The sequence below is a fragment of the Eleutherodactylus coqui genome, chromosome 9 (genome assembly GCF_035609145.1).
Source record: "Eleutherodactylus coqui strain aEleCoq1 chromosome 9, aEleCoq1.hap1, whole genome shotgun sequence".
Classification (NCBI taxonomy): Eukaryota; Metazoa; Chordata; class Amphibia; order Anura; family Eleutherodactylidae; genus Eleutherodactylus; species Eleutherodactylus coqui.
In genome coordinates, this window is record NC_089845.1 from 17,593,238 (window position 1) to 17,619,156 (window position 25,919).

The 25,919-nt window shown below is 42.5% G+C and overlaps 1 protein-coding gene across 1 annotated transcript in view; it reads left to right on the plus strand.

The window, feature by feature from the left end:
* The window catches only part of PIGN (phosphatidylinositol glycan anchor biosynthesis class N), a 351,259-nt gene that overhangs the window by 311,103 nt on the left and 14,237 nt on the right, over positions 1-25,919 (plus strand). The window contains 1 exon segment of the mRNA XM_066579178.1: positions 21,926-21,968. Coding sequence (XP_066435275.1) covers positions 21,926-21,968 — 43 coding nt within the window.

The following is a 25,919-nucleotide window of genomic DNA, read 5'->3' on the forward strand; positions in this document are numbered from 1 at the left end:
CCTCGAGCGCTACAGTGATTGGCTGAGCCGCAGCGCTCAAGAACCAATCAAAGCCAGTGCTTTCTGGAGGCAGGGTTTTTGAAACCCCTGACCAGAAAGTGCTGGTTGAAAACTGCAAACAAGTACCGGAGCTGCAGAGAAGTGTGGTGGAGCAGACAGCGCCTGTTGGGTAAGGTATTGTTTAGTTTTTTAAAAATGTAGCGAGAGCTTTTTTTCGGGATAGGGCTTATATATTCCGAAAATCCTGGCAAAAGAGCCCTACAAACTTGCGAGAAAACACAGCAGTATATCGCATAGAACACAGCTGCGATTTTATTGCGGCATTATCGCTATTGCCCGTGTGAAACAGGCTAACGGACAGTGGCCTGCAAACCAGCTGGTTGTAGGAGAGCAAAGGAAAGAAAATACTCTTAGAATACCCCTTTAACAGAGGAAACAGTGGGAGAATATAAAAAGTGAATTTACAAGTCCCAGTATGCTATTTTGTAATATCACACCTCCTAACCATTCCAGATGCAACGGGACAGTCCCAGTTTTCAACCACTGTCCCACCCTCCTGGGCCGCCTCCTGCTTGTTTTGGCTGGCTCCTTCCTGCCACACCTACATCTTCATGCGTCCAGTGTGATCCTTTATTCACACTTGGTGCTATTGGCACATAGTGCCAGTGTCGGAAGCCACACTTGGCTCCCTGCTCCACCGCCTTCTATGGTTCTGTATTTATGTACCAAGCTTAGTTCTGGTGCTGTACTTATGATGGTTCTGGTGCTGTAATCATGATCTGCTCTCAATGATTACAGTAATATATGCTTGGAGAATTGTACTTGTTTATCAGACTATTGGTTTATGGATAATTCTTTGCAGCATGCTACATTGTGAACTTTCACATAAGTAATTGAAGCAGGGAACGTTGTTAAAACTGTGTCCCAACCCTCGGAGCACCTCCCCATGGTAGATTTGGCGTGGTCAAGGGTGGGAACTAGTTGGGGTTGGATTTTGAAAAATTGCGCTGCCTTGCCTGTCCCCCTTTCCTTCCCTGTGAGGTTGGGAGGTGCGGTCTTAGGTTTGCTATCATCTGCTTTCCTTTCAGTTTAAAAACAAGCTTTCCAGTTTTATCCTGAAAATGTGACGACATGATCTGCTTCGATTTTGGTGATGTCAGTGTTTTATCACATCGTATGCTTGATCTGTATGGCATTGTTCACCTGTTTATTCATGTTTTAGAAATGTGGAAGTAAAGATTAGCATACTCTCCATTTTGCAAAATCCAACAGATTTCTTTAACCCCTTAGTGACGAAGCCTATTTGCGCCTTAGTGACGCTTTAACATAGCATAATTCCGTAAAGGTTTTGCAGATCCAAGTGATTCTATTATTTTACCACCTAAATGAAGTACAATATGTGGCGAAACAGACCAGATAGAATTTGTGTATATTTGTTAAAAATGCAAAAATTTGGAAATGCTTGAAATTTTTTTTTTCATATTTTCAAATAATATCCTGAATATGTGTAAACCGTGTACACATTTTTGATAAGATATATATTTTCATCTGTTTACTTTATTCTGGCGCACATTTGAAAAACTTTTTTTTTTTATAACCCTTTCTAATCCACTGTCTGACCTCTGAAGACCCTATAATTTACGGCTGTACAGCTCCGATGTTGGAAGACGGCCGTCGGGGCTCTCTTACTGTATGTTGCCAGCCTCTCTGCTGTCATAGCCTATCCAATGTGTCACCTTATGCAGTACTGCCTTTAGCCAGCATATAGCGCCGTTGTATAATGGCAGGAAAAGAGTAAGCCCCCTAGGAAAACCAGGATACAAATAGGATTGGAAAGGGTTAAACCATTTAGGAGACCTACACCAAGCCAAGATTGCAAAGGCTCATATGTCAGATTGATACCCCTGCAAATGACCCATTTTCAAAACTAGACCCCTTAATATAGTCACTAAGGGGTGTCAGAAGTATTTTGACCCCACAGCTTCTTTTCAGGAATTGATGCAATTTAGAGGAGAAAAAATAAAATTTCATATTTTTGCAAATGTCATTTTAAAGACATATATTTTTTTTCTGAAGTGCACATGAAAATGAGGATTTGCACCCAAAATGGGATCCCCCTGTTTGTCCTATGTTCAGAAACATACCCATTGTGGCCCTAATAATATGCCTGGATGCACAATGGGATCCAAAATGAAAGGAGCAGCCGGTGGCTTTCAGAACAGACGTTTTGCTTGAAGGCGTTTTAGGCCCCATAGCACAGTTTAGCACTGGAGTGGCCAAAACTATAGCGAACCCCCAAAAATTACCCCATTTTGAAAACTAGACCCCTTATCGAATTCATCTAGGGGTGTACTGCATATTTTGACCCCCACAGTTTTTGAATGAATCGAAGTAAACAGAAGTGAAAAAAATTATGGTTTTCATTTTTTCGGCAATTGTCATTTTGAGAACAGTGGTTTTTTTTTGTACAGCACACATGAATGAAGGCTTGCACCCCAAAATGGATCCCCCTGTTTGTCCTGTGTTCAGAAACATACCCATTGTGGCCCCAATATTATGTCTGTATGCACAACGGGACCCAAACCGAAAGAAACATTGAAGTGTAACTGTTTTTAAAATTTACATGATCACTATTATCTGTAGGGTAATGCCGATCACGTTACCGGGGACCGCTCACCGCTGCCCTCAGTCACTGCTCCAGGCTCTCGGCTGCCTTTAGTAGCCAGGAGATTTTAAATTTCCCGTCCCCTCACCAGCCTCTGCGCTTGCGTCTGCCATGCTGCCGACAGGAGCATGCCCGCAGTTGGGAAAAGGCCCGCAAATTAAGATCCCGTTGGGGGACATCACCACAGGCCTTAGGTAAGTAATTTCACCTCCCCTTATAAATCGGATCCATGACGGGAGGTGAAACTTTAAGTTATTTAAACTTTTACGTGATCGCTGTTATCCATTGGATAGCGGCTATCACGTGACCAGGGTCTGTATACCGCAGCCCCCCGTGAAGTCTCCAGGCTCTTGGACAATCCCCAGCTTTTGCTCATGGGTCCACCATTTTGGCAATGGGCGTGTGCGCAAAAGCCAGGGTAAGGCTTGCTGATATATCTGGGGGCCTCGGGTACGTAATTTCATCTTCCCTCGCGGATATGATCCGTGAGGGGAGATGAAACCTAAACTCTAAACTTTTCTTACCTTTTTTTTTTTTTCCTTCACATTATCATTGTTATCCATTAGACAAGTCATCTTGTAACCAGGAACTGCATACAGTTGCTCCCGGTGATCTCCCTGCTCCCAGCTACACATGCTAGTCAGGAGCAGAGGGATTTTAAGTCTCCCGGGGTGCGAGCAATTCTGCACGTCAGGTGTGCATGCGCAGAAGACTACGTAAGGTCCTGGAAAGAGGATGTTGGAGGGGAGTATTTTCACATTCCCTCATGGATCTGATCCATGAGGAAAGCTGAAATTTTAACTAACTTTTTTAAAAAAATTTTACTTATCCTGATGGATAGTGGCAATAACTGGCCTGGGGACTGGTCACCGCGGTCCCCGGTGACATCTCCTGCCTTCCGGCTTCCTCCAAATGTCCCACGACAATCTGTTTTTTTGCACATACGTTGCCAGTTTTACTTTGGCGTGGAAGACTGCTGAGGATCCTTTTCGGACCAGATCGTTGCAGGACCTTGAGGAGGATGGATCGATGAGGGGAGCTGAAATGAACCCTTTTTTTCACTTTTTAAATTTACTTTCATGTGACCTGCGTTATCCATTGGATTCATGTGACCTGCGTTCTGATATCATAGCCTCCCATCACAGCTCCAGGTTGTCTGCTACCTCCTCAGCCCACGTGGCTTTAATCCTTAGAGCGAGCGTGTTTTTACGGCCCTGAGGATTAAAGCCCACTAAAGCAGGACATAAAAAAGGCAATAGGGCCGTCACAAAGGGGTTAATGTGTTTAAACTATAGCAGTATTTGAATGTATTTTTCAGAGCAGCGAAAGTGCTGAAGCTAGAATTACTGGAAGTCATCCTAGTAGATATAACCATCGTGGGTCTGCGGGAAGCTTCCTAACAATATAGTGCTTCCACTAGGGGAGACAGGTTAAAAGAAAAATCGGATGCTCTCTTGTTTTGGGAAGTGTCTTCATATTCTTCTATATTAGGGGAAATGGCCCTAGAGATGCCTAAAGTATATGAAGGCACGTTCCATTGATTCCAGGAGGTGATGCTTTAAAACAAGAAGCATTCCATGGATGTAGATCATATTCTCTAGTAACTTTTTACCACTTCTTGAAGGGGGTCACAATGCTGAGCAGCATCAAAGTCACTGAAAAAGGGAATGCCATATCAAATGGCCATCAAAGTGCCACCTTTTATTTTATTTTTTTTCTTTTTGAACCCGCGGACAGGACACATGGCGGACACTCTTATTTGAAGATATTAGAGCAAGCTGGATCTTAGCTTCACTTGCCAGATAGATATATTTGATCTGGAAGTATCCTGCTGTTTCCAGCAGGTTGTGGTGTAGCGAGAAGAGAAGTATTATGTAGTGCGATTTAAATAAATTCAGGCGCTCAGCAGACTCAGTCCTTACTCTTGTAGATGGAGGTTGCAGTTTAATAGAATGTTTATTGAACACCGCTTTATAAGCATTGCACATCTCCCGACTGATTACTAAGGCAACCTTTCTTATCATGGATTAATGTGTTCATCCCGATTACTACACAGAGAATTGAACACATGGATTGCATTACACTAGTTATATTTATCTAGTTTTCTTATTATTATGGTTCCACGTAATTCCGTTATCTAGTGTTGTTCTAAAACAGACTCTGAAGCAGCGACTTTAAAGCATATCAGAGTTTAAAGAAATACATTCAAAAGCAGCCCAGGTGTTCATTGACGGCCACTTTGCTGTTTGCACCCAGTTTGAGCTCTATCAATTCAGTTTTCCATGTAGATTTTCCTATAATTCTGCTGTCTTGTTGTTCGCAATCCATTTACAGGAGGGGATCATGTCTTAGGTCAGCCATCCTGGGGACTTCCTCTTCCATACTTCCCATAGTGCCTTGCATAGCCCTGCTCCAGTCGGCTGCAAGGCTGTCCCTGTATGCCCACCCATCTGTTGCTTCTAGTAACTAGCAGTGTCACCACATCCCTCTAGAGAAGCCTAAGGCCTCATGTCCACTAGGAAATTCGGGCCCACACAGATTCTCCATGCAGAATCCCACAGCGGGTCCCTCCTTTCCCGTGGACATGAGGCCTAAAAAGAATTACTTACCTGTCCGGACACAGCAGATCTTCCCTCCGTCGCGGCCGGATCTTCTTTCTTTGGCCCGGTGGATGTGCTGGGCATGCCGGAAGTGCGCATGCTCCATGCCCTTTTTTTTTTTTTTTTTTTAAACTCCTGCTCTCCCGCGCCGGAGAGCAGAAATTCAGCTGCGGGTGTGCCGTGGATACAGATGGCTTTCATAGACTTCTATGGAAGCCTGCAGGAGACCCGCAGAAAATGGAGCATGCTGCGGGTGTTTTCCGGCACACGCAATCCATGCGACAGGGAACATTGACATCTGCAGATATTTACTTACCTGCGGGTGTTCAATGCATCCCTATGGGCGTGGATCACGTGAGCGGGACACCCGCGCGGATTTGGTAATTCTATTTATCCAGTGAACATGAGGCTTAAAGTTGTGTGTAAAGTTCAGCTGTGCTACAAGCACCATTTCTGTATGTTGATTCTGCAAAGTTGAGCGAAAAGACCTGTGGAATTAATAATGCGCCTCAAAGTACAACCCAGTAATTTTGGAATATTTTGTATTTGGGAAAGTGATATTTGCCTACCTGATGATGAATACATCCATGGTGGGAAACTGGTAAGGAGTCATTGATAAACACTAGACTGAAAGGGAGTAAAGTTCTATGCAAATTAGAAGTTGAAATAAGTGTTGCACTTTGAGTGAATCACCCTATGTATGTTGAATCTTGGCCTCCCTATAGTAGTTTTCAGTGCACTGAAGCAAATACCCCCAACTCAATTACCGTAAAGCATCCTAAGACTGACATGTACTGTACCATACTGCATCCAGAAGGAAGACCACATAGGTGCACAAAAGTGGGAGATACTTCTTGAGAACAGTGTTTTACCTGGTAATCACATTACATAGTTGACATATAGACCTGTCTCTCTTCATGGTTGCAAGCTACAAACGGTTACTGTCTTTTGATCATGCTTCTTGCAAACCTACAGTAGATGGTGCAGATGGAAGATCATATCACATGCCTACAGGAGTAGTCCACACAGGGTTTGTTAGTCTGTTACCATAGAGACCATGGTCTGCAAAGTAGCTGTATGCACAAAGCAGTAAGATCTTTTAATCCAGATATGAGCAAGTACATCTTTTTCCCATGTTTTCTATAGAAGGGGAAGAGCAGATAAACAGTCTATTCTGGGGAGAGGTAACTGCATTATAAGCTTCATATTCCCATCTGTTGACCATCACATATAAATGGTCATGTTTGCAGTATCTGCATTATACAATGTATGTACATCCAAAAACAAAGAATCAAGACCAATAAGGCAATAGCACCAGCAAAAATTAGAGTTGGAAGGCACCTCCAAGGTCCTCAGATCTGTCCAGTTGCTGCTGGAAAAAGTCTCTTGAAGAACTTGCTAGTCTTTCCTTGTACAGATGAGAATAGGGCTGATCCCTCTGACCTGTGACAGCCCTTCAGATATCTGTAGACAGCTATTAAGTCTCCTCTCAGCCGTCTCTTCTGCAAGCTAAACATTCCCAGATCCTTTAACCGTTCTTCATAGGACATGATTTGCAGACCGCTCACCATCCTGGTAACTCTTCTCTGAACTTGCTCCAGCTTGTCCATCTTTTTTAAATCTGGGTGCCCAGAACTGGACACAGTATTCCAGATGAGGTCTGACTAAGGCTGGGTTCCCACGGGACAGATATCTTGCGGAATGTCCGCAGCAGGACCGCACAAATTCAGTGAGATTTCCGCAGTGGAAAGCCTGCGGCAAAACCCGCACCTGTATTCCGCTGCGGAAATGTCTTCCTGTAGAGAGAAAAAGGGCCCGAGGCAGAAACGGCAATGCAATTGACATGTTGCGGATTTGAATTCCGCTCCGCATGTCAGTTTCCACGTGGCTTGTCCGCAGCGGACTGTCTGTAGCATGTGAACAAGATTTTTGCACATATCCACTTTGCTGCTTAGTCTCAGGTTTAAAAATGGGGGAATTCCGCGGCAATTCCGCCTCTTGTGAACCCAGCCTAAGGAAGAGTAGAGGGGAATAAATATCTCTTGTGATCCAGACTGTATGCTTCTCTTAATACATCCCAGAATTGTGTGTGCCTTTTTTTGCTGCTGCATCACACTCTTGACTCGTGCTCAGTGATCTTTAAGTGAAGTGTTTCTCAACTTCAGTCCTTGTGCCCACCCCCTCCTCTCCCTCCTATTCCCTGACAGGTCATATTTTCAAGATTTCCTCAGTATTGCACAGGTGATGTAATTATTGTCGTTGCCTCAGACATTGCCGCAGGGGTTCTTACTATAGGACAGTGTTCCCCAACTCCAGTCCTCAGAGACCGCCAACAGGTCATGTTTTCCGGATTTCCTCAGAATTGCACAAGTGATGTAATTATTGTCGGCGCCTCACACATTGCCACAGGTGTTCTTACCATAGGATATCCTGAAAACATGACCTGTTGGTGGTCCATGAGGACTGGAGTTGGGGAGCCCTGCTATAGGAGATCCTGAGAACATGACCTGCTGGGGTCCCTGAGGACTGCAGTTGGGGAGCCCTGCTATAGGAGATCCTGAGAATATGACCTGCTGGGCGTCCCTGAGGAGTTGAGAAACACTGTTTTAGTATGTCAGTCTTTTTCACATGTGCTGCTGCTTAGTCCAATTCCTCCCATTCTGTATGCGCTTTTTTCATTCTTGCCCAGATGTAGGACTTTGCATTTCTCCTTGTTAAATACCATTCTGTTAGTCACGCCCACTGTTCACGCTTGTCTAGATCTTTTTGAATCTTCTGTCTTTGGTGTTGGCTGTCCTTCCTAGCTTTATCAGCAAATTTGATCAGTTTTCCCTTGTGAAACCTGCTATTGGATAAATCATGCTGGAGAAATTAATTACCTAATGGCAGGTTTGCTTCAGTCAACAATCTGCAAACCATTAGCTTGTCTTCACCTAAATATCACTACGGTGTTGGGTGAATGAATTCTTCATGATCTTGGCTGCTTATTTATTGAACTTCCATGAAATAGAAGTCGCTTCCTATAAAGCCAATTCTGAGAGTTCTGCATCGACCCGCTGTGATTATATGTAGACTCCAGAATCCTCCTTGTTTTGTGCACATTCTGTACTGTGCGTTAATAAGCCATTCTCTGTAAGCCAGATGGCATCTCCAGTTCTCAGAAGCTTTGCTTACTGCAATCAAGTTCTGTTTTATAATGTAAATCTACCAGGATTATTTGTATCAATAACAAAGCTGTGTCCAAAATAAGAGCGCATTGTTTTTTAAACATTTCTGGCTACTTTTTCCTGGATCCGTCCGCCCGTATCGTTACAAATGCTGTTGTTTTTGAAAAGCGGTATTAATGGAATTTAATGTTTGTGCCGGTAAAAATGTTATGTTTGTGTGTTTCCGGGTATTGCGTTAATCACGGCTTTATCTCTTATATGTACCAGTGTCACATGTTCTGTATGATGCCACAGCCTGATGCATTGATGTACGATATACTACAGGTTTGACCTTTAGCAGAAATCTCTCTTTGGCACATTAACGAGCAGCTAATAGGACAGTTTAATTATAATACACAGTGGCATGCTGTCAAAAGGAAATGTATTATGAAAACACAGTAATTTTGTTTAACTTAGAATCTTTTATTAACCCCTAATGGCCTTAATGACAACTCATTTTTCCGTTTTTTTAATCATCGCATTCGTAGAGCCAAATGTGATTGTTCCCAGCAAAAGAAACCACGTAATCTTGTAGAAATGATACCTTTTAATGGCTAACAAAAATTCTAGCGAGCTTTCCAACCTACTCAGGGTTCTTCCTCAGACTTATGGAGTAGATCTGAAGAAACATGCATTAATACATGCATATGAACAGGCACAGATCCGGTGCGATTAATTTCCACTTAACCCCTTAGCGATGGAGCTTTTTTGTTTTTCCATTTTCGTAAGTGGTCCTGTAGGCCAACCAAATAAAGCACCTGCATTACACTCTCTTAACTGACAGAGTATTCCTTGTCATTTCAGGACAGGGATACTCAAAAGCCTAGGGAGGCTAGGAGAAGTAGTAAGAAATATCCAATGTGCTTGGGGAAGCTGGATGAAACTCACATTAAAACGCTTAGTGCCACACGTTCTGCTAAAATTTAGCAGGAAGAAAAATCTTTTTCCGACATCCAGGCAGTGGTCCACGAACAGGTGCAGTTTTCATTTTCAGAGCTCCAGCCTGGGCCCTCGGGGGCCGCAAGAAGGAGGCTCCAATATAGCAGAAGAATTCTCCCTCGGAACTGAGTGAGGTTGTGCCGAAGGAAAAGTACCTATTCTCCTCCACTAGCATGGACCAGTCGCTTAAAGCTGTCCACAAGACCATGAGAGTTGAGGACGAAGTACAAACAACCCCGTACAGCATAGGATGAGAGGTTTGCAGTTTTTTTTACCGCAAAACAAGTTTTTCCTGTAAATACAACCTTTTAAATAGCTAATTTTGAACGAGTGGCAATGCGTTGATCAGAGTCCATTGGTTTCAAAGGATTTTAGAGAACGACTCTTGTTCTCAGAAGATGATTTCGCTACCTTTGACGAAACACCTAAAATGGATATGGCCATTTCCATGGTGTCAAGAAAATCAGATCTGCCTTTTGATGACATGTCTCACTTAAAGGATCCAATGGACAATAAGGTGGATTTAGTCAAGTAGAAAGCCTGGATTACATCAAGCCTGGTCATGAAATAAAATATCGCAGCCACTTCCCTAGCACGTTCTTTGGCGGTCTGGCTTGACCATCTATCCATGTTAATCGACCAAAAGGCAAGGAGGGAGGAAATTGCTAGCGGTATTCCCCTGTTACAGATGGTCAAAGGGTTCCTAGCGGATGCATCCGTGGAGTCCGCTCGCTTTGAGGCTTGCATGGCAGCCTTGTCTAACACAGCTAGAAGATCGGTTTGGGTAAAGGCGTGCTCTGTGCCTTACCCTTTCGAGATCACCACATTTTTGGACCAAATCTAGATCGCCTTCTAGAAAAAGCAGTGGACAAAACCAGGGGCTTCCGATCGACCGACCTCCTAAAAGACCTTTTACTCCTCGTCCCTTATCTTTTCCTTATATGGGGAAAGGAAAGACCGTGAGATGGTTTTATCCCAAGGGAGGAAGGGGTAAGGTTCAGACCGCGGTCCCCGACTCATATCCACGTCCGGTAACATAGTATGTTAGGCTGAATGAAGACATTGTCCATCTAGTTCAGCCTGTTTCAACCCCCTTGTTGATCCAGAAGAAGACAAAAAAAAAACCAAGAGGCAGAAGCCAATTAGCCCATTCAGGTGAAAAATTCCTTCCCAATTCGATAATGGCAGTCAGAATAATCCCTGGATCAACCTGGATTACCTAAATGTAAGACCCGGAACAACAACCCCGCTGGTCACCTAATGTCTGTCTTGTAATATCCTTGCGCTCTAGAAAGACGTCTAGTCCCCTCTTAAACTCCCCTATGGATTTTGCCATCACCACGTCCTCAGACATAGAGTTCCACAGTCTCACTGCTCTTACAGTAAAGAACCCCCTTCTGTGTTGGTGATGAAACCTGCTTTCTTCTAGATGTAGTGGATGCCCTCCTGTTACTGACTCCTGGGTATAAACAGATCATGAGAGAGATCCTTGTATTGTCCCCAAATGTATTTATACATAGTTATTTGATTACCCATTAGCCATCTTTTTTCCAGGCTGAATAATTGTCATTTTGATAGCCTCTCTGGGTATTCCAGTCCTCCCATTCCATTTATTAATTTAGTTGTCCTTCTTTGAACCCCCTCAATCACTGCAACGTCTTTCCTGAGCACCGGTGTCAGAACTGTACACAGTATTCCATGTGGGGCCTGACAAGTGCCTTATATAGTGGGAGGATAATGTTCACGTCCCTCGCCCCTATACCTCTTTTAATGCACCCCAAGACTTAGCTTTTGCAGTAGCTAATTGGCATTGTTTGCTCCAGTTAAATCTACAATCCACTAGTACCCCCAGGTCTCTCTTCATATCACTTTTCCCTAGCAGTACCCTATTTAGTACATATTGGTGACAATCGTTTCTCCTGCCCATGTGCTTAACCTTACATTTATCAACATTGGACTTCATTTGCCCTTTTTCTGCCCAAGCCCCCAGTTTATCTAGGTCCGTTTGTAGCCGTACATTGTCCTTCGTTGATACAAAATTATGCAAGATAATACATCTGCAAATCTTGATATTTTACTATGCAGTCCCTCTATCAGGTCGTTGATAAATATTTTGAACAGAATGGGGCCTGGCACTGAGCCCTGTGGCACCCCACTAGTGACGGTGGCCCAATCGGAGTTCGAACCATTTATTACCACCCTCTGCTTTCTATCTGAGCAAGTTCTTTAACAGATACACACGTTTTCACCCAGTCCAAGCTGTCTCATTTTATATATCAGCCCATTATGCGGCACGGTGTCTAATGCTTTAGAGAAGTCCAGATATACAAGATCAATACTCTCTCCCAGGTCCAGCCTAGAACATACTTCATCGTAGAAGCTGATCAGATTGGTCTGACATGATCGACTCCTCATGAACCAATGCTGATGAGGAGTTATGCTGTTCTCCTTGAGGTATTCTTCGATGGCGTCTCTTAAAAACCCCTCGAATATTTTTCCCGTTATTCAAGTGAGACTTACCGGCCTGTAGTCACCAGGCTCTCTTTTGGACCCCTTTTTGTATGCTGGAACCACATTGGCAATGCGCTAATTCAATGGTATGATCCCGGTCTTGGTAGTGTCCATAAATATAAGAAATAGTGGTCTAGCTAGCACATCACTTAGTTACCTTAGAACCTTTGGGTATATTCCATCTCGGCCCGGCGATTTATTGATGTTTAATCCTTTGTAACCGGCTCTGCACTTCCTCCTGCGTTAGGTATGCAATATTTAGCGGGGGTTCGTTTTATTCCCCTGCATCTCGTGTGACCTTTCCTTTTCATTCATGAATGCACTTGAAAGGAAACTATTTAATAGATTTGTGCTCTCAGTGCAAATCCTTTTGCTGTTAATTTAATTGAATAGTAGTTTAGGGTTATTTTTGCTTTCTTTAGCAATCGATCTCTCTGCCTCCTCCTTAGCCATTTTGATCGATCTTTTGAATATTTTTTTTTTGGGGGGGGGGGGTTGGTTTTTTTTTTCCTGTATGATTTTAGCACATCTTCGCTGCCTTCTTGTTTCAGTAGTTTAAATGTTTTTTTTGTTTGTTTATTGCCCCCCTTACTGTCTTGTTGAGCCACCTTAGTTTCCTTCTACTTGTGGTTTTTATTTTTAAAGGGTATGAACTGCTCATATGAGGTAAATAAAATTGTTTTTAAACTTTTCCGATTTGTCCTCTGTACTGATGTTTTTGAGGATGTTGTCCCAATTAGTGTTACCGATAGTAGTTCTGAGCTGATCAAATTTAGCTTTACTAAAGTTTAGTTTTTTGTTGCTCCCTGATAAGGTTTCTTATTGAATGACAAATGGAAATTTAATTATAATACGGTCACTATTTCCCAAATATCCCTCAACATTTTTCGGTCTGGTTTGTTAGTTAATACTAAGCCCAGAGTGGCCCTCCCTCTAGTTGGCTCCTGTACAAGTTGCGTAAGGTAGTTATCTTTAATTGTTCTCAAGAACTTATCACCATTGTGAGATTTGCAGGTTTTATTTTTCCAGGTGGGAGATTAGCCGGTTTCCATACCCATTGACGGGATATAATAGGCAACTAGTGGGTAATACACCTGGTAGCCGAGAGGTATAAAATTGAGCTAGAGTTGCGTCCCCGGGACAGGTTCATGGTAACCTCTGTATAATCTCCTGTACTGCTGCAAGCTCTCCTTAAGGAGTCCACGGTCTGTTGGACCGTTGGGGCCGTCATTCCCATCCCCATACAAGAATGCGGGAAAGGGTTTTATTCTCCATTATTTCTGGTTCCTAAACCAGACAGGTCACATCATACTATAAGTAACTTCAAAAATCTAAATAACTTCATAGCATATAGGAAGTTTAAAACGGAGACCATCAAAACCTTAACCCCTTTAATTAGTCCAGATAGTGTGACGCCACTATTGATCTTAGGAATGCGTACTCACATTCCCATTTACTCTAACTCTCAAAAGTTCTTGAGATTTGCGCTGGAAATTGAAGGTTCAATCCACCATTTCCAATTTATTTATCTTCCCTGAGATGGTAGCCTACTTACGTAGTTTGGGAATTATCATCCCATATCTAGATGATTTCCTTTTGGTGGCGAATTCTCCTACAATTTTAAAAGCGCATTAAGGCATCACGCTTGGCTTTATTGCGGGACCTGGGTTGGATTATCAATTATCAGAAATCCAGCATGGAGCCCAAAAGTCGGAAAAAAAATCCTAGGAGTAATCTTGGATTCCTGTCTCCAATGTTGTTCTCTATCTCCCCTAGGGAAACGCATTCTTGAGGAGTGTTCAGCCTTATACGGGAAATCTGGAATGCCAATCAGAGAAGCTATGTGGATCCTGGGGTTAATGACTTTGTGTATTAATATTGTTCCCTGGATCCAGTTCCACAACTGTGACTTTCAGGCACTTATCCTTAGGGAATAGGACAAATTGCAGACTTCTCTTGATAAAACAATCCTTATTTCCTCCAAGGCCAGAGTCTTCCTCTGTTGGTTATCCGACAATCTCTCTCGGACGTCAGAGTGGAACCAGGACCCTGCGATAGTCATGACGACTGATGCCAGCACCAAGGGTTTTCAGGTACCCACTACTCTGGAGGACACATACAGGGTACCTGTGGCCCTCAGGAGATATCCAACTCTTGCAATTTTAGAGAATTGAACGCCATTTGGAAGTCCCTACGTAGCCTCCAGACTGATTTAGTGGCGAAGCCTGTTAGGGTTTTCTCTGATAACATGACTGCAGTGTCATTTATTTGCCACCAGGGTACCACTGGAATCCTCTGCTTCAACAACTGGCGGAAAGATCTTTCGTTGGGCGTAACTTACAACCCAGTCGCTGTCAGCTTTCCATATAAAAGGAGCCGGGAAAACAACTGCGGATTCTCTCAGCAGAAAGAAAGTGGATCCAGGAGAGTGGGAGCTTTATCCCGAGGTGTTCTAATCACTTTAGATAAAGTGGGGGGGGGGGGGGGGGGGGGGGAGGGGGTTCCTCAGATAGACCTCTTCGCTTCAAGTGGGAACGCCGAATGCCAGCTTTTTTTTTCTTTTCTTGAGGCTCAGAGAAACCAGCTGAAAGCACGGATGCCCTCATGTTCCTAGGATTCAGACCTAGCCCATGTGTCGCCCCCCCCCCCCCCCCCCCCCCCCCCCCACCACTTTACCCCTAATTCCATTATTCCTAAGGGTCGAGATTGTCAGTAATTTTGGTGGCTCTTTACTGGCCCAAAAGGCCCTGGTTCCCTCTCCTAAGATCCCATCCACCTCCCACCAAGGTCGGGTCTCCTTCATCAGGGCCCTCTTACTTACCCAGAGGTTCAGGCTGACAGCTTGGATATTGAACAGGTAAAATTCCTAGGCGAGGGTTTGTCTAACAAAGTAGTTTCTACCATGTGCGAGAGCCTTAAGCCCTCAACTAAAAAACATTTTACTCAAGAGTTTGGAGAAAATTCTTGGAGGGGATGGGCCAGAGTATTCAGGATTTAGAACAGCCAGATATTCCAAAGATCCCGGACTTCCTGCAGGAGGGCCTGAATAAGGGGTTAAGCCTGAACACTCTGAAGGTCCAGCTTGCGGCCTTGGGGGTGTTCTATGACCTCGCTCTTGCAGAACACAGATGGGTTAAAAAGTTTCTATGGGGTTCGAGTAGACTTCATCCATTCATTAGACTCACCGCCCCTCCCTGGGACCCGTCTATAGTCCTCCAGGATTTTTGTGGTCCTCCATTCAAGCCCCTTATGGACTTGCCCATCGCCGTCCTAACGTACAAGGTGGCGCTTCTTGTTGCAGTTGCGTCAGCTAGGCAAGTGGGTGAAATCCAGGCCCTATCCTGTAGGCCCCATATGACAATCCATCCTGATTAAATTTAATTTAATTTGGACCCATTCTTTCAGCCCAAGGTCCTGTCACATTTCCTTAGGGGTTAGACTATTCCATCCTTTTGTCAGGATTTTAAGAGCAAGAAAGAGCAAAAACTCCATAATTTAGATGTGAGGAGAGCAGTACTAGCGTACTTAGAGGCGATAAAAGATTCCAGAAAGACTGACAAGCGCTTTGTTCAATTTCAGGGGCAGGCCAAAGGAAGGGCCGCTTCTAGGGATTCGATCGCCTGTTGGCTCAGGCGAGCCATCCAGGAGACTTACAAGACCCAGGACATCCCTCCCCTTGAAAGATTGAAGGCCAACTCTCCCCGGGTGGTGGCGTGTTTCTGGGTGGAAAGGGCACACGCCTCTATCGAGCAAATTTATGGTCGGCCACGTGGTCCTCTAGTCATACTTTCATTAAGAGATGCAGAATGGACTTGGAAGCTAGTCGTGATTCAACCTTTGGAATGAAGGTGCTGCAGGCACTATTTCCTCCCTAAAAAGCCCTTGCCATTATTTGGTATTCCTCCAGCGTATGCTGTCATGTCGTAGGGAAAATGGGAGTTTTTCTTAACGATAATTCCCTTTCTTGAAGGCATCATGACAGCATACAGAATTTTTCCCCCCTGCCGGCATGTTTATTTTTTCTCATGAGGTGTTTATAAATCCATTGTTAAAGGCGTGTGAAATCAATAAAACATCTTCTGCGTAAAAATCTGTCACTGTAGTTAATTGGAACACACTGGTGTTGGTGGAGGGAGGAGGTTTCTTTTATGCTCTGCCCCTCCTGTCCCTACAGGTTAGCAGAGGAGCAACCTCCAGCATATGCTGTCATGATGCCTTCAAGGAGGGGAATTATCAGTAAGAAAAATTCCCATCTTTGCGGGACGTCCTGTAGTTTGCATTGGTACCACTTTGGAATACATACAACTTTTTGATCGTTTTTTATTGCATTTTTTTCTTGGAGGCAGGGTGACCAGAAAAGTGCATTTCTGGGGTTTTTTTTTTTTTTCCTGATCATGTGGGGTAAACAATGCATTATTTTGATCAGACGTTTACGGACGCGGCGATACCACATATATATATTTTTTGTTCTATGATTTATAATCTTATTATAAATATGGCAAAAAGGTGACTATACTTTTTTTTTTTTCAATCAGTAAAACTTTGATATTATTTTTAGTTTTTTTTTCGTCCCCAGGGGGACCACAACTTGCGGTGCTTTACATCATACAGCTATGTGACAGACAATCTATCAGGCCACCTCACACAGACTCCTTGATGGGCATTCTGCCATGATAGCCCTGGGGCCTTTCAGAAGGCCCTTGGCTGCCATGACACCCGCACAGCTCCCTTCGATTTATTGCGGGTGAGCTGTGTGGCTTATCGAAGCTGTTGCTGGTCGGTGTCAGCTGTAAGAATCACCCTGCTATCTCCCTTCATACATGCCGTGACACTGCAGGGCATAACTGTACGTCCTAAGCGTTAACAAGCTTAACTAGAAAATTTTCTATGGGAACCAGCAAAGTAATTGATGTAGGGAACACATGTAGTTTATAGCTATATTTACATAATTTGTGATTTGTATTTTGGCAAGTCAAGTGTTAATACCAAACACTGTACAATAATATGAATAAAAACTGATGAAAAACGTGTCTACGCTTGTCAAGGATGTCATGGCGAATAGGCTTGATAACTGTTTCCAATGACAAACAGAATTCTGAATGTATATCTGGGATTTATTACAGAGTAATGTGAGATTAATGATGCATAAAATGCAGCAAATTTACTTATATAATCTAAATTTAAAAATACAAATAACTTTGGTATGTAAGCTGTATACTCGTGCCCAAAAGGTGAATGACATTTAAAAATGAGATTTTTATTTTTTACGGTTTCCCTACTATTTATTAGTTGGCTCATGTGGATCGTAAACTGGAGACAACAAATTACTGTATATACTCAAGTATAAGCCGAGTTTTTCAGCACAAAAAAATGTGCTGAACCACCCCCCCCTCGGCTTATACTTGGGTGAGGTAAAAAGAAAAAAAAACAATACTCGCCTCTCAGCCGGCGTCTGTTTCCCTGCGCGATTCTGTCCCCGGCGGTGCGGCAAGATGCTGCAGTCTTCTCCCCGGCTTGCTTTTGAAATACCTGCCGTCAGCGCTGTGATTTGATAGAGTGCCAGCCAATCACAGCCGGCGCTCAATAAACCAATGACAGCCATTCAGTGATGTCATTCTGAATGGCTGTAAATGGTTTATCGAGCACCATCTGTGATTGGCCAGCGCTTGATACAATCACAGTGCTGCCGGGGAGAAGACTGCAGCAGCTTGCCGGACCGCCGGGGACAGACGCTGGGTGATAGGTGAATATTGTTTTTTTTCTTTTTGTTTTTTTAAAACTACTATATATTTGAGTATGGCCAGGCTTATACTAGAGTCAATAAGTTTTAACAATTTTTTTTGTGGTAAAACCTATTGACTTGGCCTATACTTGGGTCGGCTAATACTCGAGTATATATACAGTAATTCTAAATCTTCACTGAGAGCTGCAAAGTATATTTTGACCATTTCTACATTGGTCCCTTTAATAACAGAACTGTGTACTATGGAATGCAAAAAAATGTGGGCCACTAAAGTGATATTATAATTTTTGCATTCTCTTTTGAGCTGTCTGGAGGTTCTGAATGTAAAAGCCATAGCATTACATCATACAGTGATCTGACAGACAATATATCAAGCCATCCCACAGGGACGGCCTGATAGGCATTCTGCCATGACAGCCCTGGGGCCTTTCAGAGGGCCCCAGCTGCCAATACACCCGCACAGCTCCCTGTGATCTTATCATGGGGGAAGGCCGTACGGGACCCCCAAACATTGTTCGGGGGATTTAAATGCTGCTGTCAGAATTGACAGGCATTTAAAGGGCTAAAGACCCAGATGAGCCGCGCGGCTCATAGCAGCTGTTGCCGCCGGGTGTCGGCTGTAATAAACAGCCGGCACCCGGCATGTATGAAGGGCGGCCGCCCAGCGATTGCCCTTCATACACGTCCTGCATCTTCAGGATGTAAAAACACGCTAGGACCGTCACTAAGGGGTTAAATGCAAGGTACCAAATTTTTTTCATTCCTAGAGCATTGAAGGAATCACATTGTAATTCCTCCATCGACAGTCATACGAGGGCTTGCTTTTTTGCAGGGCAAGTTATATTTTAATGACCTAATTTTTGAGTATATTTAGTGTATTGTATAAGGTTTTATTAAAAATTTTTTAAAGGGATTGGGGTAAAATTTCATTTTTTTTTTATTTCATTTTTACAGCGTTCAGTGTGCAAAATAAATGTTAAAATGCGGTGTAAACTTAGTATCGCCAGAATTGTGCCAACCCGGAGAATAATATTTTATTTAATTTTTTATGTTTGTGTCGCCACATACCAAGAGCCATAGCATTTTTTACATTTTTAGCAGCTTTCACTGTGCAGTATAAGAGCCGGCTCACATGAGCGTATGGGTAAAGTTCTGCGTGTATAACGCAGTGTTTTACAGCTGTTTGAGCCGGCCGTGGGTTGGCATATCGCTGCATAGGGCAAACAATTTTACACTGCGCATGACGGCGTACCTCACGCACGATGCCATGTGCCGTCTGGCTTGTTTCTTTTTTCTTTATTATTTGCTTTGTTGCTAAGCAACGTTGCGCATGAGCGCTGCGTATTCACAATGTAGTTGCACATATGCAGCTCCCATAGAGAACAATAGGGCTCCATCGGGCATAATACACGATAAAACAGAACAGGCTGCGTTCTTTATGTGCGTATTAAACGCAATTAAAAAAGCTATTGTGAGTGGGCCAATGAAAATCAATGTCCTTTTTAGACTTCTTTTACTGCGTCTGCCCTAAATATTATGTAAATTCTGCAGGCCAGTACGATTACACCAATACGGAATTATATGCAGCGCTAAAAAAAAAACGATAATAAAAAAATTAAGTGTGGGAAAAAGTTGCAAAAAAAAATAAATCTGATAACATTTTTCCTTTCTTTTGGCAGCAGTGCTGTGTAAGAAATTTTTTTTTTGTCTTTTTGGCAGGATGAGTTTTACTTTTACTAGTACCATTTGTTGATCCATGCAATGTTTTAATCCGTGTCTGTTCTGTCATTTGTAAGGCAAGATGGGCAAAGATAGCTGTGTTCGCCTTTTTTTTTTTCTTTCATGACTTGTACGGTACTCTGCTGGTTAAATGTCCTGACTATTTTCTGAGTGATTACGAATGCACAGATAACCAAGTGTTTGTTTTTTTTGTGTGCTTTTGTTTTTGATATTCAAGGAAAGGAGGGAAGTTTATTTACCATTTTATTTTTATTTTTTTTAGCTTTTTACTTGTGCCCCACTAGGGGAATTGAATATCCCCCTATTTTATCATTCATCTAATACACTGCTATACCGATCCATAGTAGTGTATTGTTGAGCCTCATAGGCCACCATAGCTGGTATACCCCAGGGGCCATATTCAAGCCTCTGGGTACCACAGCAACCTATTGGGGATCCCATGATCACATTGCAGGCGTTCCGTAGAATGATGGGCTTCAAATTGTTGGAAAAGGCCCTTATAACTCTTCTGAGATTAATGGGCAGCAACAACTGTTTCTCGGAGATCATTGCTGATGTCTTTCCTCCATGACCTTGTGTTAACACTCGCCTGAATGATCCAGCCCAGCAAACTGACAAATCTTCTCCTTTTATAGCAGTAGTCACGCTTGCTGATGACCAATTAATCAAGGGCAGTTGATTAATAACAACTGGCTGCTACTTACCCTATTAGTTCTTATGGAAGCACTAAGAGTTTACTTCATTTTTCACACTCTGCTTTTGTATTTTGGCTCAGTTTTTGTTAAATAGTGACACTGTGTAATTTATCATGTGGTGATACTCATCAGAGGTTGTTGTTTTTAGACCTTTTCAGCCCCTGCACATGACCGGTTTTAATTGCAGAATCTACGATGGACTCCCGCGTGAACGATCCACAGTATTCTGCACCAATAGAGCATCCGTATGTCCACTCACACGAGCAAACAGCGACTGCGATTTACCGCTCATGGAAAGAAAACGCATGCTGTATTTTTGCATGGCTGGCTTCCATTGAAGTCAATGGAAGCCGTCCGACCCACGGCCGTTCCGTAGTTAACATTAAGGAAAGGTCGCTTAGCGATGACGCGAGAAAAGGAGGAGTTTGAAAAACAAAAATCTGTACTGCGCGTGTCTGATGGTGAGTCGTGTGGACCATCCGCAGTACAGAAGAGACAAAATGTCAGGTATGAGCGGATGCCGGCTAGGCACAGGGTCTGATTCTGCTGCGGGCTCACGATGGTGTGCAGGCGGTCTTAAGGACCAGATTTTTTTTTTTTCGTTCTGATTAGTAAAGCCATATAATTTTAGAGAGGGCGCATTAGCTTTTTCTCATGACTGTATAGCCAAAACTCTCCACCATGAGAACACCATTAGTGATCTTGACCATTATTTTCTGTGTTAGATTTGTCAGTTTACTTATATCCTATTTCTGTTAGCTTTCTTTTCTGGGTGAACTGGCTATTTTTGTAGCCATTTTTAAAGGGTGTAACTTCAAATGACACCAGGAAGTGTAGCGATACAAGCTGATAGTACAACTATTGTTTTATCATGGTGACAGAATGACCATTTACCATCTGTCTCTGAGAAACTAAAGCCTGGTTTAGACACTATTATCGCTCAAAAAATCATTTGAGTGATTTATTTATTTATTTTTGAGCAATAATCCTTGCATGCTTACAGCGCAAGGTGAGCGCTCAAACATTGAGCGATCACCTTGCGCTCCGAGCGGGGAATGCAGAAGACAAACAGGACCGCTTGTCTTCTGCATCCAGCTGTTCTCTACTTGGAGCGCCCGGCTGTTATACAGCCGAGTGTTCTGAGCAGGTAATGGAGAACACAGCTGGACAGTTGTGTTCTTCATACTCCGCCTGTCTTCAGGGAGCGGGATACAGTTGAAACAGTAGTATCAGCTGTATCCTGCTGTGAATTCCTGATAACTGATCGCTGATCTTTCAGAATGCTGAAAGACTATGAGCGACAGCATAATGAAAACTGCTAAATGTCAGTGCAGTTAGACACAACGATTATTGCTCAAAAGACTGCGTTGAGTGGTTTTTGAGTGAAAATCGTTGTCTAATAGGGCCTTAAGTCAAAAGTGTCAACCAATATGCTGACACTTCCTGTTGTCACAGATGGCCAGGAGAACAAAAAGAAAAATGCTGATTATCTTTGTAGGTAAAACAAACAAATATAAACTTTGGTTAACTTTGCAACTTGTAACTTATTTATGGATCATTTTACCTCTTTCACAGGAGTGTAGATACACAGCGAATAGAGCTTTACATAATGTTTGTTCAGTGATTTCTGAGTAATTCATTACTGTATCAGTAACCACATTGCTGGATGATCTGTATTTCTGAGAATTGCCCATAATGCCCCTCTGTGTCTTACAAGTGGCGGTACACATGGCCTCGGTGCATTCACTGTTGTGCATTGTACTGTATATACAGCCAGGTTTATACACACTTCTTGCTGAAATAATATTTCCCTTTGTTTGTTTCAGCTTGTTTCTCATCGTTCTTGTGATTTCGGACATTATGTCTCTGGTAAGTTGCAGTGAGATGTTCTGTGCCAGTAAAGCCAGAAGGCGATAATTCATCCAGCGATATTCAGAACATTCGTGCATGGAGGCATTTGTTTTGTTTTGCAGACTTGGACAGAAGCAGAAACTCTCAATAAAGTATTTCACATTTTGTTATCAATCTCCGTCCATAAATACCGTGTAACAAGAAGAAAGGTCCAGAAGGGCACTCAAATTGTATCTTGTATGTTAGATAATGTTTAAATGATTAGTAATCTGCGTGCGTCTTGTAAGGAGAAATGGAAGAATTACAATACCTTTTTTTGCCAAATAGTGAGGTGGTGAAGTTACATTTGCAGCTTGCTGACATCAGCAGTCCCATTCTGAGCCTCCATCACTGCTTTACATTAAAATACAGGATAAACTAGCATCAGGATGAACAGAAGCTGGATCCTTTTGGCCAGTCAATTCCATTTATCTGTTTTAATAATAAAGAAAAAAAATGAAACCCACTACGCCAATGTGAACAAGCCATTAAATACATTGTTACCTGTTTTCAGATTTCTATACAGTATGTTGAAAATCCGTTTTAAAGCAAAGTCTATTTTTTTTTTTTTTTTCCATTTTTGGAGTCAAAAGAAAGAAGGAATCTCGCAGACTTGCTCTGCATTGGACACATCTATAAAAAAAAAAACATTGAATCATAATCGTTCCGTGTAAAAGGGCCCTTAGAACAGAACGTAATCGTTGCTTACAATTCTTAGGGCTTATTTACACGCCCATGGCCTTATGCCGTCTGTAAATATTGGGCAGCTCTTGGGTGGTGCTGTCCAATTTCTCAGAGCACCATACTTATTCTACCCTACTCTAGGGCATGCTGCGACTTTTTTCATACACACCATCAGTCCATGTGAAAAATCACACATGTGAACAGCCTCATTAACTATTTGGGGCTGAGTCTTGGAATACACTGACAGCACACAGCCTGCAAATATGGCTGTCTGAATGGGTCCTTATACATAAGATAGTCAAAATATACTGAAGCATTGTCAGCAGGGTGCTCAACACCCAACAGACTGCGACTATACCAAAAATAGGGTAAATTATTGGCAAAGGAGTAAAGTGTTCAGGGTGGAAACCTTACTGAATTTGATTTTATTCTAGGCATCCTAAAAGAAAAATCATAACTGATTAGCATAAAGAAATGTGAATACTTACTAGTTGGTAGTGTGGATAAACTACAAATGCACAAAGTGTGAAACCTAAATAAATACATTGTATTAAAATATAATTCATCACTATATAGTCCTTGAAAAATCTTAATATAAACCTGATCCAGTAAAGAGATTATGAAGTACCAAGAACAATTATGGCGACTTCAAAGTGGTTGTCCAGGAAAGTTTTTTTTTTTTTTTTTTTAATAAAAAAAACAGGTCCCCCTGGCTTCTAGCATGTCCTCTGTTGGAATCTCTGGGTCTCCCATGTCACGTAATGATTTACAGAATTCAACCATCTGTGTACAGGATATCACAGGCTGCTGCAGCCGATGACAGCTAAGCGATTGAGCTCTGAGTGCAGTCTTTGGCTGCAGCAGCCTATAAACATAAAGCCACTGGGGAGACCCAGAGCTGCGACAAGCAAGCACTCACCAACCAAATCCAAGTATAGAGAGGAGAGAGTGAATTGGATCTTTTCTATGTTTACAGAATGCTAATTTTCCATTATTGAATGGAGTTTAATGCTGAGTCGCCCAGTACCAGTGTATTTGGGAGTGTGATATTTGGGTATAAAGTACGTGGAGAATTTTTTTTCCAGCAATTGCAGATTTTGTGGAATTTGGTTTCAATGTTCCTCTGTTTAAATACTATCTTTTCAAGAAGGGGGGACTGATGGAGTGCTTCCAATCATTTAGGGTTGGAGTTTTGGTAGGTAGCCAACATTTTGGCAATAGTTTTATATACCTAAAAAAGATTTGTGGTAAAAAAAAAAATATATTCTGTTAGTACATATAAAGTATGTTTTAGGATCTGTTAATAATAAATTTCATCTTCCTTGGATTGAAAATGAAACAATGAATCATGCTAGGTTAAGTTTGGATATGATCTGGAAAAACAAAGATATAAGCTTTACATTGAAATGCTGGATAGTCAACACAATCCCCTTCCCAATCACACATTACGGCTGCACAAGTTGGACACTGAAGAAAACTGATCGGAGGAAGATTGATGCGTTCGAACTTTGATGCTAGAAGAAACTTTGAATTCCTTGGACCGCCAAGATCGCGAAGAAAACAGTTGTAGACCGCATCAAACCAAAGTTTTCATTGGAGACTCTCATACTGCGGCCACATAATACAAACTAATTCATTAGAAACATTGAAAATGGTGTCGGCTTGGTAGTATCAGGCCAGCAACTACATGCAAATGATCAAACTGAAAGAGGCCATACAAAACACAACCGCCATGGAGAGGGCTGATCCGTAAACTGCCGAGTCAGACCCAACCAAATAAATAAAGATAGAAACAAACAGTTTGAGGTCAACAGTAGCTGGAACACCCATATGATCAATTAGACATTTTAAAACCTTCCCCCAGTAACCCTGAATCCTGGAGCAAGACCATAACAAATAGAAGACAGTCCCTGTTAATTTTTTGCGCTTGAAACATGAATCGGGATAGTCTGGTTTAAATCTGTGGAGTCTGCCGGTTGTCTAGTAAGCTTTATGTAAGATAGAACTTTGGGACATTGTTTCAGCGTAGTTAGGAGATACCAGGGGTGGAATACTCAAGGCAAGTTTCCATTGTTAATCAGAGACCATTCAAAACCGATTGCCATTGTACCCCCAGGTAAGAATTCTCTGACATTTGAAGTGCATAAAGTATGTATAGATAAAAGAGCCGCCTTCCCTGGAGATTTCAGCAAGAATTGGGAAATTGAAAGGCACTGATTTAGGACTGCAGCTATACAAGATGATACCCGTTCACATCTGACCTATATAATAATTGCCATTTTTCATCATATAGCACATGGATTGAATGCAGTTTAGGGAGGGAAAGTTTGTTAACAGGAGTGTCTGAATAGAGAATCCACTTAACGGGGTAGGGCTCTGACCACATCATTAATACTTGCCCTAAAGCTAGATTGCAACGAAGATCAAGTTTATGACCTGCAGTACCAATAGTGCACCCTTTTATTGTAATTTTTTTTTGTTTTTACCTACAGTAGATAGGACAATTTATTTTTGTCATCATTTTTGGAACATTAGCGGTCTTGATGGCAACTACAAGCTAAACCATAATAAAGGAAGAATAGATTAATGTATTATGACAAAAACAACATCTCATTTCTTGGCCCAAATAGAATGATAGGGAAACTTAGCCCAAAGCCTGAACGATTGGCTAAGAAAGTAGATGGGTACATTGAGATTGTGCAGATGTCACCACCCTGCTTGGGGAAAATGAAAGGGACCTGGAATACCTAGTTGACATTTCAGTGGCAGAAATTTCAACTTGCGATATGCAGATGACACCACCCTGCTTGCGGAAAGTGAAAGGGACCTGGAATACTTTATCCAACGAGTGCAAAAGAAAAGCGAACGCATGGGACTGTATTTCACCAGCAAGAAAACGAAAGTCATGACCGTGGTAGGCAACAGTACAGGGAACATAAAAATTAACAAAGGTCAAGACTGTACAAGATCTCATCTTCCTTTTGATCCAAAATCGATTGCAATGGGCAATGTGGACCGGAGAACAAGAGACAGATTACCCTTGGTAGGATTGCAAGGAATTGCAGCAAAAAACAGACTGGTCAATGCAGTCGTCTTTCCCATAATGTATGGCTGCGAAAGTTGGACGCTCAGGACAACAGACAGAAGGGAAATTGATGCGTTTGATCTCTGGTGCTGTAGGAGAATGCAACGGATACCTTGGACTGCCATGACAATGATGCCATGACCGAAAATATCACTAAAGGG